The sequence below is a fragment of the Bufo bufo genome, chromosome 4, assembly GCF_905171765.1.
Source record: "Bufo bufo chromosome 4, aBufBuf1.1, whole genome shotgun sequence".
Taxonomy (NCBI): Eukaryota; Metazoa; Chordata; class Amphibia; order Anura; family Bufonidae; genus Bufo; species Bufo bufo.
The window spans coordinates 251,892,528-251,909,713 of NC_053392.1; the positions used below are offsets into that span (position 1 = coordinate 251,892,528).

Sequence of the window (17,186 nt, forward strand, 5' to 3'; positions counted from 1 at the left end):
TACACATATGGGGTATCGTTGTAATCGTACTGACCCAGAGAATGAAGGGCATGGGTCAGATTTGCCATAAACAAAATGCAGTGGGAACAAAACCCGTAAAACGGTGGAGAGTTTTTTTTTCCAAATTCCACCCTATTTGGATTTTTTTTACCGCTTCCCACAACATTTTATGCCATAATTAATGGTGGCATTAGAAAGTACAACTTGTCCCGCAAAAAATAAGCCCTCATACAGCTATGTGACTGGAAATATAAAAAAGTTATGGCTCATGGAAAATAGGGAAGAAAAAAAAACAAAAAAAAACTACAGTAGCCAAAGGGTTAAATCACACTTTTTGTGCCCATTTTGTGCCCCTTATTTCCATTCTAATGCTGCTTCAACAGATTTCCCTTTAGGACCGCTCACTGCAGCCTTTCTTTATTACTGGCGATAAGGTCCGCTAAAAATGGATTGAAAAAATACAAACGATGTGATTAAGAAACCAACTTCAGCCCGATGCTGGACAGGACAACCCCTTTAATTGACCTCTCCTCTTTTACTGCTGTGAAGACTGGATGAATTCGGGAATAATAATCCATTACATGACAAGAGCAGGAGAGACCAGGACACACAGCACAGAAGAACCCACTGCCTCACAAAGTGCGGCGGCCATGTTTGTGAAGCCTGAAACCAGAAACATTGCGGCGCCACACATCCCTCTAGTAAGAACTTCCAGGCAGTGACGTCCCTCACTCTCTGCCATTGGCCAGTCATATCCTGTCTGAGCATGCGCGGCGGAGGTAGTACAGCAGGACAGTTTGAAGAAAGAAGAGGCTGTATCTCCAAGGTAACGGTGCTAGTCTGCACGAGGACCGACGTCAGAAGCCGCTTATGAACTGTCAGTCTTGTCTTCTCCGGTGGAGCCTGATACTGCTGTTGTAAGTCACCCGCATTGTCTCCGTATTCATGTCCAGGAAGGGCTCCGCATTTACAGACTATTCTACCCAGGGGAAACCTTCCCATCAGGGAGACAAGTGCAATATCTGCCCCCAAGTATCCGTCCTGCTGCCCATACCCTTCAACTGCCGTACTGCATACTATATAGTATATATTACTAGTATACAGTCACTGCTGTCCTGATGCTATATACTGTACTGTAAGGTTATAGCAGTGTATATATGTAATCAGGGCCGGCCTTAGGTGTTCAGGCGCCCTGTGCGAGCTAACCTTGTGGCGCACCCCCCCCCCCCCCCAAAAAAAAGGAGGAGGTGTGCAGCGCCACGCAGGCGCACAACGACAGGTTAGGGAAATTTCACAGCAGAGTGCGCATGCGCCAGGAGCCTCGCCGGCGGTTAGAGTAGGGAAAAACTATGGGCCAGTGCGCAGGCGCGGTGATCGGATGGATGTTCTCAGCTGGACACCGGCCGACACTGCGCATGCATCGGGAGCCTCACCAGCGGTTAGGGAAGGGAAAAATTACGTACGGGCCAGTGCTTTTTCCCTACCCTAACCGCTGGTGAGGCTCCCAGCGCATGCGCAGTGTCGGCCGGTGTCCAGCTGAGAACATCCATCCGATCACCGCACCTGTGCACTGGCCCATAATTTTTCCCTACCCTAACCGCCGTCGAGGCTCCCAGCGCATGCGCACTCTGCTGTGAAATTTCTCTAACCCGTCGTTGTGCGCAGTGCGCCCCCCCCCAATATAATAAACATTGGTGGCGCAGTGCGCCCCTCCCAACACCCCAGTATGATAAACATTGGTGGCGCAGTGCGCCCCCCCCAACACCCCAGTATAATAAACATTGGTGGCGCAGTGGGCCCTCCCAATATAATAAACATTGGTGGCGCAGTGCGCCCCCCCCAACACCCTAGTATGATAAACATTGGTGTGCGCAGTGCGCCCCCCCCAACACCCCAGTATAATAAACATTGGTGGCGCAGTGGGCCCCCCCAACACCCCAGTATAATAAACATTGGTGGCGCAGTGCGCCCCCCCAATATAATAAACATTGGCGCAGTGCGCCCCCCCAATATAATAAACATGAGCGCAGTGCGCCCCCAATATAATAAACATTGGTGGTGCAGTGCGCCCCCCCAACACCCCAGTATAATAAACATTGGTGGCGCAGTGCGCCCCCCCCCAATATAATAAACATTGGTGGCGCAGTGGGCAGTGCCAATGAGGGTTAAAAAATAAAAAAATAATTAACTCACCTCCTCCAATTGATCGTCTCCTGTTCTTTCTTCAGGACCTGTCAAAGGACCTGTGGTGACATCACTGTGCTCATCACATGATACATCACCATGGTAATGGACCATGTGATGAGCTCAGTGACGTCACCACAGGTCCTGAAGAAACAGGAGACCATGCGCAGATGGCAAAAACTAAGACACGCCTCCATACGTCATCTCAGATGCGACAGGAAGTCAGGGGGTAGGGAAATCTCACGAGGTAGGGTAATGTAACGCTACACCGGCACCCGCCTCCTGTATTTGTATTTCAGGTCAGTTATCTTCATTGGTGGCGCAGTGGCCACAGCCCCTCCCCTCCTCCTCCTGTCTCTCTTCTTATTGGCAGCGGCGGGGGCAGCAGGCAGGTCAGACACAGGGGAGGAGGAACGAATCAGGTCAGACAGGGGAGGGGGAGATGGAGGGGGCGCCCCGAGGGAGAACACAAGTGCAGCCTCGCCTGCCGCATATTACATTGCGAGCTGTCGGCCGCCCAGCGCCCCTGTTGCTATGGCGCCCTGTGCGGCCGCACAGCCCGCACACCCCAAAGGCCGGCCATGTATGTAATATACAGACTAGTACCATGTACTGTACAGTATATAAAATCAGTACACTAGTCTATATATATTACTAGTATACAGTCACTGCTGTCCTGATTCTATATACTGTAAGGTTATATCAGTGTATATACAGTTGCAAGAAAAAGTATGTGAACCCTTTGGAATGATATGGATTTCTGCACAAATTGGTCATAAAATGTGATCTGATCTTCATCTAAGTCACAACAATAGACAATCACAGTCGGCTTAAACTAATAACACACAAATAATTAAATGTTACCATGTTTTTATTGAACACACCATGTAAACATTTACAGTGCAGGTGGAAAAAGTATGTGAACCCTTGGATTTAATAACTGGTTGAACCTCCTTTGGCAGCAATAACTTCAACCAAACGTTTCCTGTAGTTGCAGATCAGACGTGCACAACGGTCAGGAGTAATTCTTGACCATTCCTCGTTACAGAACTGTTTCAGTTCAGCAATATTCTTGGGATGTCTGGTGTGAATCGCTTTCTTGAGGTCATGCCACAGCATCTCAATCGGGTTGAGGTCAGGACTCTGACTGGGCCACTCCAGAAAGCATATTTTCTTCTGTTTAAGCCATTCTGTTGTTGATTTACTTCTATGCTTTGGGTCGTTGTCCTGCAACACCCATCTTCTGTTGAGTTTCAGCTGGTGGACAGATGGCCTTAAGTTCTCCTGCAAAATGTCTTGATAAACTTGGGAATTCATTTTTTCTTAGATGATAGCAATCTGTCCAGGCCCTGACGCAGCAAAGCAGCCCAAAACCACCATACTTCACAGTTGGGATGAGGTTTTGATGTTGGTGAGCTGTCCCTCTTTTTCTCCACACATAGTGTTGTGTGTTTCTTCCAAACAACTCAACTTTGGTTTCATCTATCCACATAATATTTTGCCAGTACTGCTGTGGAACATCCAGGTGCTCTTGTGCAAACTGTAAACGTGCAGCAATGTTTTTTTTGGACAGCAGTGGCTTCCTCTGTGGTATCCTCCCATGAAATCCATTCTTGTTTAGTGTTTTACGTATCATAGATTCGCTAACAGGGATGTTAGCATATGCCAGAGACTTTTGTAAGTCTTTAGCTGACACTCTAGGATTCTTCTTCACCTCATTGAGCAGTCTGCGCTGTGCTCTTGCAGTCATCTTTACAGGACGACCACTCCTAGGGAGAGTAGCAGCAGTGCTGAACTTTATCCATTTATAGACAATTTGTCTTACCGTGGACTGATGAACAGCAAGGCTTTTGGAGATACTTTTATAACCCTTTCCAGCTTTATGCAAGTCAACAATTCTTAATCGTAGGTCTTCTGAGAGCTCTTTTGTGCGAGGCATCATTCACATCAGGCAATGCTTCTTGTGAAAAGCAAACCCAGAACTGGTGTGTGTTTTTTTTATAGGGCAGGGCAGCTGTAACCAACACCTCCAATCTTATCTCATTGATTGGACTCCAGTTGGCTGACACCTCAATCCAATTAGCTCTTAGAAATGTCATTAGTCTAGGGGTTCACATACTTTTTCCACCTGCACTGTAAATGTTTACATGGTGTGTTCAATAAAAACATGGTAACATTTAATTATTTGTGTGTTATTAGTTTAAGCAGACTGTGATTGTCTATTGTTGTGACTTAGATGAAGATCAGATCACATTTTATGACCAATTTGTGCAGAAATCCATATGATTCCAAAGGGTTCACATACTTTTTCTTGCAACTGTATGTTGTATACAGACTAGTACCATGTACAGTATAGTATATAGACTCAGTACACCAGTCTCTCTCTCTCTCTCTCTCTCTCTCTCTCTCTCTCTCTCTCTCTCTCTCTATACACTCCCCTAAATAATTATTAGGAACACCATACTAATACGGTGTTGGACCCCCTTTTGCCTTCAGAACTGCCTTAATTCTACGTGGCATTGATTCAACAAGGTGCTGATAGCATTCTTTAGAAATGTTGGCCCATATTGATAGGATAGCATCTTGCAGTTGACAGAGATTTGAGGGATGCACATCCAGGGCACGAAGCTCCCGTTCCACCACATCCCAAAGATGCTCTATTGGGTTGAGATCTGGTGACTGTGGGGGCCATTTTAGTACAGTGAACTCATTGTCATGTTCAAGAAACCAATTTGAAATGATTCGACCTTTGTGACATGGTGCATTATCCTGCTGGAAGTAGCCATCAGAGGATGGATACATGTTCTCATTCTGTTTACGCCAAATTCGGACTCTACCATTTGAATGTCTCAACAGAAATCGAGACTCATCAGACCAGGCAACATTTTTCCAGTCTTCAACAGTCCAATTTTGGTGAGCTCGTGCAAATTGTAGCCTCTTTTTCCTATTTGTAGTGGAGATGAGTGGTACCCGGTGGGGTCTTCTGCTGTTGTAGCCCATCCGCCTCAAGGTTGTGCGTGTTGTGGCTTCACAAATGCTTTGCTGCATACTTCGGTTGTAACGAGTGGTTATTTCAGTCAACGTTGCTCTTCTCTCAGCTTGAATCAGTCGGCCCATTCTCCTCTGACCTCTAGCATCCACAAGGCATTTTTGCCCACAGGACTGCCGCATACTGGATGTTTTTCCCTTTTCACACCATTCTTTGTAAACCCTAGAAATGGTTGTGCGTGAAAATCCCAGTAACTGAGCAGATTGTAAAATACTCAGACCGGCCCGTCTGGCACCAACAACCATGCCACGCTCAAAATTGCTTAAATCACCTTTCTTTCCCATTCTGCCATTCAGTTTGGAGTTCAGGAGATTGTCTTGACCAGGACAACACCCCTAAATGCATTGAAGCAACTGCCATGTGATTGGTTGACTAGATAATTGCATTAATGAGAAATAGAACAGGTGTTCCTAATAATTCTTTAGGTGAGTGTGTGTGTATATAATTACTAGTATACAGTCACTGCTGTCCTGATTCTATATACTGTACTGTAAGGTTATAGCAGTCTATATACAGTGGATATAAAAAGTCTACACACCCCTGTTAAAATGTAAGGTTTCTGTGATGTCAAAAAATGAGACAAAGATAAATCATTTCAGAACTTTTCCCACCTTTAGGCTGGTTTCACACGGGCGTTGCGGGAAAATGTGCGGGTGCGTTGCGGGAACACCTGCGATTTTTCCACGCGAGTGCAAAACATTGTAATGCGTTTTGCACGCGCGTGAGAAAAATCGCGCATGTTTGGTACCCAAACCCGAACTTCTTCACAGAAGTTCGGACTTGGGATCGGTGTTCTGTAGATTGTATTATTTTCCCTTATAACATGGTTATAAGGGAAAATAATAGCATTCTGAATACAGAATGCAAAGTAAAACAGCGCTGGAGCGGTTAAAAATAAATAAATAATAATAATAATTTAACTCACCTTAGTCCACTTGATAGCGGCCCGACATCTACTTCTGTCTCCTTTGTTGAATAGGACCTGTGGTGAGCATTAAATACAGTTACAGGACCTTTGATGATGTCACTCCGGTCATCACATGATCCGTCACCATGGTAAAAGATCATGTGACGTATCATGTGATGACCGGAGTGACGTCATCAAAGGTCCTGTAACTGTATTTAATGCTCACCACAGGTCCTATTCAGCAAAGGAGACACAAGGAGATGCCGGGCTACGCGATCAAGTGGATTAAGGTGAGTTAAATTTTTTATTTATTTTTTTAACCCCTCCAGCGCTATTTTACTATGCATTCTGTATTCAGAATGCTATTATTTTCCCTTATAACCATGTTATAAGGGAAAATAATACTGATCGGGTCTCCTAGCAACCGTGCGTGAAAATCGCACCGCATCCGGACTTGCTTGCGATTTTCACGCAACCCCATTCACTTCTATGGGGCCTGCGTTGCGTGAAAAACGCAGAATATAGAGCATGCTGCGATTTTCACGCAACGCATAAGTGATGCGTGAAAATCACCGCTCATCTGAACAGCCCCATAGAAATGAATGGGTCGGTATTCAGTGCGGGTGCAATGCGTTCACCTCGCGCATCGCATCCGCGCGGAATACTCGCCCGTGTGAAAGGGGCCTTAATGTGACCTACAAACTGTACAACTCAATTGAAAAACAAACTGAAATCTTTTAGGTAGAGGGAAGAAAAAATATAAAAATAAAATAATATGGTTGCATAAGTGTGCACACCCTTAAACTAATACTTTGTTGAAGCACCTTTTGATTTTATTACAGCACTCAGTCTTTTTGGGTATGAGTCTATCAGCATGGCACATTTTGACTTGGAAAGATTTGCCCACTCTTCTTTGCAAAAACACTCCAAATTGCGAGGGCATCTCCTGTGCACAGCCCTCTTCAGATCACCCCACAGATTTTCAATCGGATTCAGGTCTGGGCTCTGGCTGGGCCATTCCAAAACTTTAATCTTCTTCTGGTGAAGCCTTTCCTTTGTTGATTTGGATGTATGCTTTGGGTCGTTGTCATGCTGAAAGATGAAGTTCCTCTTCATGTTCAGCTTTCTAGCAGAAGCCTGAAGGTTTTGTGCCAATATTGACTGGTATTTGGAACTGTTCATTATTCCCTCTAGCCTAACTAAGGCCCCAGTTCCAGCTGAAGAAAAACAGCCCCTTGGCATGATGCTGCCACCACCATGCTTCACTGTGGGTATAGTGTTCTTTTGGTGACTTGCAGTGTTGTTTTTGCGCCAAACCTATCTTTTGGAATTATGGCCAAAAAGTTCAACCTTGGTTTCATCAGACCATAACACCTTTTCCCACATGCTTTTGGGAGACTTCAGATGTGTTTTTGGAAAATGTAGCCTGGCTTGGATGTTTTTCTTCGTAAGAAAAGGCTTTCATCTTGCCACTCTACCCCATAGCCCAGACATATGAAGAATACAGGAGATTGTTGTCACATGTACCACACAGCCAGTACTTGCCAGATATTCCTGTAGCTCCTTTAATGTTGCTGTAGGCCTCTTGGTAGCCTCCCAGACCAGTTTTCTTCTCGTCTTTTCATCAATTTTGGAGGGACGTCCAGTTCTTGGTAATGTCACTGTTGTGCCATATTTTCTCCACTTGATGATCACTGTGTTCCATGGTATATCTAATGCCTTGGAAATTCTTTTGTACCCTTCTCCTGACTGATACCTTTTAACAATGAGATCCCTCTGATGCTTTGAAAGCTCTCTGTGGACCATGGCTTTTGCTGTGGGATGCGACTAAGAAAATTTCAGGAAAGACCAACTAGAGCAGCTGAACTTTATTTGGGGTTAATCAGAGGCACTTTAAATGATGGCAGGTGTATGCTGACTCCTATTTACCATGATTTTGAATGTGATTGCTTAATTCTGAACACAGCTACATCCCCAGTTATAAGAGGGTGTGCACACTTATGCAACCACATTATTTTAGTTTTTATATTTTTTCTTCCCTCCACCTAAACGATTTCAGTTTGTTTTTCAATTGAGTTGTACAGTTTATAGGTCACATTAAAGGTGGAAAAAGTTCTGAAATGATTTATCTTTGTCTCATTTTTTTACATCACAGAAACCTGACATTTTAACAGAGGTGTGTAGACTTTTTATATCCACTGTATGTTATATACAGACTAGCACCATATACAGTATATAGAATCAGTACACCAGTATATATATATATATATATATATATATATATATATATAATTACTAGTATTGCAATACTCGATACCATTCAATACCACGCAAAAAGAATAAAACACCAAAAAAGCTGCGTGCATTCTGCATTTTATGGAACGTCCGGCCCATAGTCGAACAGTCCTATGCTATTTCTTGGGGGGACAAGCGGACAAAAAAATGGTGAATCACACAGTTTTTTTTTTTTTCCCTCTGTTCACCGCAAAGGAGATTTTTTATTTTATTTATATTTTAATAGTTTGTACTTTTCGTACGTGGCGATATGTAAGGGGGGCTTAACTGCCACTGATTGCAGCTCCCTGTCATAGAGATCGGGTGCCGTCTATGTGATTCTGCCGCCAGCACCCGCCTCCTGTATTTGAATTAAACGTTAGTTATCTTCATTGGTGGTGCAGTGGCCACAGCCCCTCCCCTTCCCCTTCCTTCTCTCATTGGCAGCAGCAGCGGCACAGGGGGAGACTGCTTCCTTCCCCCTTGTGCTGCTTAGGGAACATGGCGCGCGCTGGGAGCAGCGCGCTCCTTGTTCTCTGATACTAGGCTGTGCAGTAGCGCAGCCTAGTATCGGTAAAAGGCAAATCCCGGTATCGAATCTATACCGGTACAAAAGTATCGATAATTCGATACCCGGTGCAACCCTAGTACCATGTACTGTATAGTATATAGAATCAGTGCACCAGTGTTTATGTACACTAGCAGAATATTAAAAAAGAAGACCTGAAAAACTTAATGTGATGGAGCTGAGATTGACCAAGTATAAACTGCAAGTGTTGCAAAGTCATTGATCACACAACCAAGGTGGTGCCCCTTTATTTTGGCTTCTGCATCAGGATATATGTTGAGGTAGGGTCACATTAATACCGGGTGTCATCTTCCCCTGCTGCGATACAGGCCTCTCCCCTGGTAATGGTCATACAGATGCCGGATATCCTCCTGTGGTTTGTCATTCCAAGCTCTTTCTATTTGGACTCGTAGTTAAGCTGAGGCGGTTGTTGCTGCTGTACATGGAGATCCGTCACCTCATCCAGTCCCGGATATTCTGGATGGTGGAGAGCTCTGGAGACCGAGCTGGCCAGGGGAGAGCTCTGGAGACCGAGCTGGCCAGGGGAGAGCTCTGGAGACCGAGCTGGCCAGGGGAGAGCTCTGGAGACCGAGCTGGCCAGGGGAGAGCTCTGGAGACCGAGCTGGCCAGGGGAGAGCTCTGGAGACCGAGCTGGCCAGGGGAGAGCTCTGGAGACCGAGCTGGCCAGGGGAGAGCTCTGGAGACCGAGCTGGCCAGGGGAGAGCTCTGGAGACCGAGCTGGCCAGGGGAGAGCTCTGGAGACCGAGCTGGCCAGGGGAGAGCTCTGGAGACCGAGCTGGCCAGGGGAGAGCTCTGGAGACCGAGCTGGCCAGGGGAGAGCTCTGGAGACCGAGCTGGCCAGGGGAGAGCTCTGGAGACCGAGCTGGCCAGGGGAGAGCTCTGGAGACCGAGCTGGCCAGGGGAGCTGCTGGATACTCTGAATACTAGTGTAGCACAGGCAGTGTGTTGGCTGGAGCTATCTTTTTGTAGCACCTCGTCTCCTGAGTTAAAAAAGGCAGTAGGACTGGTTCCATGATGTCCTGGACCTAACGAAGGCTGGTCAATATTCCATTCACAAATACCAGGTGGAAATGGGCATGGTAGCTAAAGGCGCTCCACACCAAGACACCTGAAGTTAATTCCTCAGCAAAATCTGATGCAGCCATCAATGACAAATCATAGTGTCCAGTGATGAAAGCCGGTTCTGTCTTGTACTAATGATCGCCACGTAGGAGTTCAGTATCACCTGATATGTGATTTGTCATAAGGTAGAATAAGTCTTGTGATGTCATTCTTCTTTACTGTACACAGGGAATGGCGCGACCGGTGATCCCTCCACTCAGCATTCTTCCTACCGCCCCGGAAACCTTCTCTGTGCTGGAGCAGCGAATGCGTGTAGCTGAAGAGCAAGCAGAATCCCTGATCAGTGACCTGCAGGCGCTGGGTCTTACCAGACATCAGTGAGATTTACTTTATAACATTTTTCCATGCTGAGCATAGGATCTAGAGTTGTGAGACATTCCTCGACATATGGGATGTGTTAGGACTTCACAGTGTTTGCCACGGTTACTTGGCTTTGAGGCGGGATATACATGTTTGCATGACTCCTATGGAAGTACAGTATTCTAAAAAATTAAAGGGAGGGCACATATTGTAATGGAAAGCCCACTGGTGTGCCTGTGTTTTGCGGATCCGCGGTTTGCGGACCGCAAGACAGGCATGGCCTACTTTGACTAGAGAACTGCTTTAGTTTATGGTGGATCTTCTATTGCACTCTTCCCCTTGGACATTTACACATTTTTCTGTGTTGGTTTCCATTAGATTCACAAAATTTAAAGTAGCAAAGTCTGCTGAACCGATTCGTCCAATCAGCCCAGTGAGGGCCCGGCCAGCGTTTACGGGAGATGGTGATACATTGTGGAAAAACTGTGAAAATCTTGTCACCCGCATGTGTCATATGGAAAGCATGCTACACACTTTGAAACTTAATGTTTTCCGACTGCACACAGATCGGGAATTAAGCACAAAACACTCAGGTAAGTGACCACCAGACTCAAAAAACTCGAGATAACATTTTCCATCTTTCATTTTCCAGATTTTTTAAAAATGATATTATCTCCCTAGGTGAACTTGAGCATCGTTTGCTTCAGATGCAAGAAGAGCATGCCCAAGAACTAAAAGAAGCACAGCTAGAATTGATGAGACTGCGGCAAAGGTTAAACTGTGCCATTGAGGAGGGGGAAAGAGAACGGGAAGCCAAGGAGCGGCTGAGCGCCGCCCTCGAGATTGCCACAACCACTAAGGTCCCTAAGGAAATAAGAAGATTGTGGGTGTATCATGCCTAATGATGCTTGCCTGTTTGCATCCTACATAACCTATTAAATGGGGTTTTCCAGGATTTAAAGGGAAGCTGTCAGCTCTGAAACGCCCACCAAACTAGATTAAGCGGTGTGTAGTATAAATGAGTCAGATTATATCATTTTTATCTTCATTCTCACTTGCATTCCGACACTGTGCTCCCATAAACCAGCAGTAAAACGTATTGAGAGGACTCCTCTTTGAGTCATTTTCTGTAATTCCCAATAATTCTTGTTTTGGCTCTCTTAAGCCTATTCCAGTGTTGGTCATATGAGCACGCCCACTCTGCAGACCCCCTAATTCCGCCATGCTTAAGAGCTGCAAATGTATTTCCCAGCCCTCTCAGACTGCGGGAGCGACTTCAGTACTCGTTATTTATGTTGGTATTCTCTGGGCGTTCCCACGGTCCACTGCCGCTACCTGCTGTAGTACAGAATCCCCTCACAGGGCCGGAGCATGAGCAGTAAGCGTCCCTCTTCATTGGAGCTCCTGGTCATTTGAGTGATCCAGGGAATCCATTGCCTGTTGTACTACAGAATCCACCTCACAAGACTGGTGCATGTGCAGTGAGCATCATCCTTCTGCTGTTCATCTGAGTACTCTGGTACTCCAGTGAATGAGAGAATGCTCACTGCTCATCTGCCGGCTCTGTGAGGGAATTCTGTGTTTGACCTGGCAGTGGATTAGAGGAACGCCCATTCAAATTAACAGTACAGAGGCCACACCCACAGTCTCGGAGGGCCGGAGAAAACAATCACAGCTCTGTGGACATGACATCAGTGGAAGTACAGGGTTTGCAGAGAGGATGGGGGTCACGTGACCAACGTGGAAATGAGCTAAACAGCGCAAAAACAGTAATTTTTGTAAATTACAGAATGTCTTATCACAATTGTTGATTGAGAGCAATTTTTTAAATCCTGGACAACCCCTTTAAGTTCTAGTTAATAATTATCGTTTAAAAGTTTTTTTTCAAGGTTGACAATTTCTATATAGCAAAGGTTGTATTACCATATCAGTTCCTAGCCATAGAAACCTTCTGACATGTGAGTTCAGGAGGCATGTCTTCATCTTTCTGATTGCTGTGGAGGAAATCCAAAGGAGCTGAACAAAGCGATCACACAGACTGGATTTGTCGCTCGTATCATTGGGGGACACAGAAGACCATGGGTATAGCTGCTGCCACTAGGAGGCGACACTAAGCAAAAAAGTGTTAGCTCCTCCTCTCAGTTATACCCCTCCTGCAGACACTGAGCTAATCAGTTTTAGCTTAGTGTCCATAGGAGGCAGATATATTTTTCTGCAGGTCTGCCAAAGCTTTTTCCTTTTTTTTTTTTTTTTTTCAGGTTCGGGCTGCAGTTGGGCTCTCACCACCTGTTTTGCCACACTTGAGGGGGGAGACCAGTGGTGCTCGTCCCCCACCTCTGAAAGATAAGGAGGAACAGTGGATCTCAAATCCACTGTTACCCGTCAGCTACAGTGTCACCTTGTCTGCTACTCCTGGAAGTCCCCCCTGTTACCAGGGTAGCCGCCCTCCCCAAGGGGCAGCACACTGAGGAAGGTGACACTGCTGGAACCAGGGTGGGCAGAAACCATCTGGATAAGTATATGACCTCCCTCCCCTTGCTGGCTCCACTGTGCCTGAGCCCCCCTTCTGTGTTCTCTAAGTAAACACAGGAATATATGTTTGTTCTCCCTGGGTGCAGTAGATAAACCTTAGCCTTTTTCCTTGTATCAGGTGACTCGCCGACCCTCGGTCCCATCTACGGTCCCCATCCCTCTCCAGGCCCTGCATGTCTCCTTGGCTGCCGCTGCTTTTCTCCTCGGGCCATCTGTACGCCCATTCCGGCCTCCTTTTTCCCCATTTGCTCTTCCGCTCCCTCCCTGCATTACCGTCCCAACCGGAAGTTCTTCCGGTCGGCCCCGCCTGTACTCGAAGCCCCGACTCTGCGGCTTACTATGCCGCATCTTCAAGAGTGTTTCGGGGTCCCAACTGGAAGTTCTTCCAGTCGGCCCCGCCTGTACTCGAGGCCCTCGCTCTGCAGCCTACTAGGCCGCATCTTCAAGAGTGTTTTGGGGGCGGGAACTGTACTATCAGAGCGCGAAAATTTCGTGCCATGTCTTCGCCCTACCAGCTGCCCAATAAGCTCTGCCCCTGTGCTTAACCCTTTCCTTACCTCAGAACTACTGCACTTGGGAAAATTCTTACTGGGCTTTATGCTGAGAGTTAAAGTATTGGTCATTAGTGCAGACGGCTGGGGGTTCTGATCCCTTAGTTCTGTTTTGATAGGATTTGAGCTGTATGTAAGATAAAAAATATATATATTCCATAGGCGGAGTAATTGCACTTGCACTGGATGCCGTACAGCCTGTAGCATTACCCACCTTTCATAGGCGGAGTACTTGCACTACCACTGGATACTCTACAGCCTATAGCATTACCATCCTTGCATAGGCAGAGAAATAGCATTTCCACTAGGTACTGTACAGTCCGTACCATTATTCTCTTTCCATAGGCAGAGTAATAGCACTACCACTGGATAATGATTAATGTCCCCCAAAGTGCCCCTTCAGTATTTTTGTCCCCCAGTGCCCCCCATGGTGCTCTACTTCCTGTCAGTAATGTCCCCCAAGTGGACACTCAAAAAAAGAGCCAAAAACGAATACTCACCTGTGTCCCGTTCGCCAGCATACACAACGCAGGCTGCAACATCTTCTGGTCTACAGCCTGGGATGGTGGGATGCAGGTGGCCAGATGCACACACACGTCACTGCCCTGCGTCCCGGCAAAGATGGGCACGATGAAGCCTGAGGCCTATGGGGGTGATTGGCGGGTCAAAGTCTTGTTGCCATTTGCAAATTCTAACTCACATTGGCGACCATTTTGGTCGTCACCTGGAGCACTTCATTTCTCTATTAATTCATCATCGCTTATAGTCTATCCAAGCCCACCATACTGATAAAAACCTAGATTATCATTCTGCGGTATCTATCTGTTCTTCCATGTTATATATGTGGTATCATTTAGGAGGACGAGGAGAATACTGTTATTAATAAATCCTCACAGAGCTTGGTGATCAAGTAATATTGTTGGTATTGAACATTCTCCATTCCCTTGTTTGCTGTAAATGTGGTTATCACATTACTACATGTAATCCCTACCATTCTAATGATAACCTTTTACTAGTGTGTTATCTGTCATATTGAATGTTTGTTCTACTACGTGCTAAATAAAAACAGTACCGTATATTAATTTTTTTTTCTTTGTAGACTGACGTGGCTATCGCAGCTGAGGAGCTAAAAGCTACAAAAGCTTGTATGAGTCAAAGGCTAGCAAAGGTATTGATGCTTAACCTATTTAGCCCCCCCACCACCACCACCACCACCACCACCTTCCCCCCGTGCGCACTCAGTAGAGGTTCCTTTATCATTTACACAGTCATCTCTATGGATGGGTGTGCCTGGTACTGCAGTTCAGCTTTATAGGGGTTGTGTCACTTCAGCAAATGGCATTTATCATGTAGAGAACGTTTCTACAAGACACTTACTAATGTATTGTTATTGTCCATATTGCCTCCTTTGCTGGCTGACCCTGCAATCAAGCATCGGAGGTTGCGCTTGCACACTATAGAAAAAAATGCTGGCCTCTCTGGTGGTCAGGACCGTGGGTGCTTTTTTCTATAGTGTGCAAGCACAGCCACCCCTGCTGGATTGCAGGGTGGTCGTAACTATGGAAACGAGCAGCATATAATATGATGGAAAAATTAATCCAGCCAGCAAAGAAGGCAATATGGACAATCACAATACAGTGAGTGTCTCACTTCAGTAGGTGCCATTTTTCATGTAGAAGAAGTTATTACAAGCCACTTACTAATCCATATTGCTTCCTTTGCTGCCTGGATTTATTTTTCCATCACATTATACACTGCTCGTTTCCATGGTTACAACCACCCTGCAATCCATCAGTGGTGGTCGTGCTTGCACAATATAGGAAAAAATACTTGCCTATGTGCGCTCCCGTGGTCCCGGCCACCAGAGAGGCTGATGCTTTTTCTTATAGTGTGCAAGCACGACCACCACTGATGGATTACAGGGTGGTCTGTAACCATGGAAAACGAGCAGTGTATACTGTAATAGAAAAATGAATCCAGGCAGCAAAGGAAGCATTATGGATAATAACAATACAGTGAGTAACAGAAGTATTTGAACACCCTGCGATTTTGCAAGTTCTCCCACTTAGAAATCATGGAGGGGTCTAAAATTCACATTGTAGGTCGATTCCCACTCTGAGAGACAGAATAAAAAAAATACTAATTCAGGAAATCACATTGTATGATTTTTAAAGAATGTATTTGTCTTGCACTGCTGAACATAAGTATTTGAACACCTGAGAAAATCAGTGTTAATATTTGGTACAGAAGCCTTTGTTTGCAATTACAGAGGTCAGACGTTTCCTGTAGTTCTTGACCAGGTTTGCAGACACTGCAACAGGGATTTTGTCCCACTCCTCCACACAGATCTCCTCTAGATCTGTCAGGTTTCGGGGCCGTCGCTGAGCAACACAGAGTTTCAGCATCCTCCAAAGATGTTCTATTGGATTTAGGTCTGGAGACTGGCTAGGCCACTCCAGAACCTTGATATGCTTCTTACGGAGCCACTTCTTGGTTATCCTGGCTGTGTGCTTCGGGTCGTTGTCATGTTGGAAGACCCAGCCACGACCCATCTTCAATGCTCTTACTGAGGGAAGGAGGTTGTTGCTCAAAATCTCACAATAAATGGCCCCATTCATCCTTTCCTTAATACAGTGCAGTCGTCCTGTCTCCTTCGCAGAAAAGCACCCCCAAAAGCATGATGTCACCACCCCCATGCTGCACAGTAGGGATGGTGTTCTTGGGATGCAACTCATCCTTCTTTTTCCTCCAAACACGACGAGTGAACTTTAGACTAAAAAGTTATACTTTGGTCTCATCTGAGCACATGACTTTCTCCCATGCCTCCTCTGGATCATCCTCCCTTGTAGTTCTGGGCTGATTCCTCACCTTTCTTATCAGTGATACCCCACGAGGGGAGATCTTGCATGGAGCCCCAGTCCGAGGGAGACTGACAGTCGTCTTTATCCTCTTCCATTTTCTAACAATTGCTCCAACAGTTGATCTGTTTTCACCAAGCTGCTTGGCAATTGCCCGTAGCCCTTTCCAGCCTTGTGGAGGTCCACAATTTTGTCTCTGGTGTCTTAACAGCTCTTTTGTCTTGCCCATGGTAGTAGTTGGTGTCTGACTGACTGTGGGGTGGACAGGTGTCTTTTAAAGAGCTCAGACAGGTGCTACTAAGTTAGATTAATGAGTGGAGTAGAGGTGGACTTTTTAAAGGCACAGTAACAAGTCTTTCTCGTGCATGGCATTGGGGGACACAGCACCATGGGTATATGTCCAACTACCACTAGGAGGCGACACTAGACATAAAAAAGTGTTGGCTCCTCCCCGTTGGGCTATACCCTCTCCACAGACACTAGGCAGCTCAGTTTTGTTCTAGTGTCCATAGGAGGCAGACCTGACCTGCTTTTTTGTGCAGGTCATCCTGCTACTTTTTTATTTTATTTTTTCTTTAATCATTTTTTCTTTCTCTGCAGGTTTCGGCCTGCGGCAGGGGTGGCTCCATCGTGTTCCACTTTAGTCGCCCCCCTGCGGGCGCGTACTCAGGTACCTGGCAGCCACCCAGTCCCCAAATCTGCTTCCGCAGTGGAATTCCGGCAGTCCCACGGTTCCCGTGTTGAGTCCGCCGAGGGGGTGGTTACTGCTGCGCCTGAAGACGTCTGAGGGTGAGTATGTTAGATTAGGGATCCCACCCTC

General features: G+C 46.1%; 1 protein-coding gene across 5 annotated transcripts in view; it reads left to right on the forward strand.

The window, feature by feature from the left end:
- The first annotated feature begins 777 nt into the window (after positions 1 to 777).
- The window catches only part of CCDC150 (coiled-coil domain containing 150), a 125,003-nt gene continuing 108,594 nt past the window's right edge, over positions 778 to 17,186 (forward strand). For 3 of the 5 annotated variants that reach the window (XM_040428507.1, XM_040428508.1, XM_040428509.1), the window contains exons 1-5: positions 778 to 917; positions 10,294 to 10,442; positions 10,804 to 11,018; positions 11,107 to 11,285; positions 14,608 to 14,676. In XM_040428507.1, coding sequence (XP_040284441.1) covers positions 10,297 to 10,442; positions 10,804 to 11,018; positions 11,107 to 11,285; positions 14,608 to 14,676 — 609 coding nt within the window. In that variant the 5' untranslated portion in view covers positions 778 to 917; positions 10,294 to 10,296. Of the gene's footprint in view, positions 918 to 10,293; positions 10,443 to 10,803; positions 11,019 to 11,106; positions 11,309 to 11,352; positions 11,431 to 14,607; positions 14,677 to 17,186 lie in introns of those variants that run through there. The other 2 variants (XM_040428510.1, XM_040428511.1) reach the window with 2 other exon arrangements.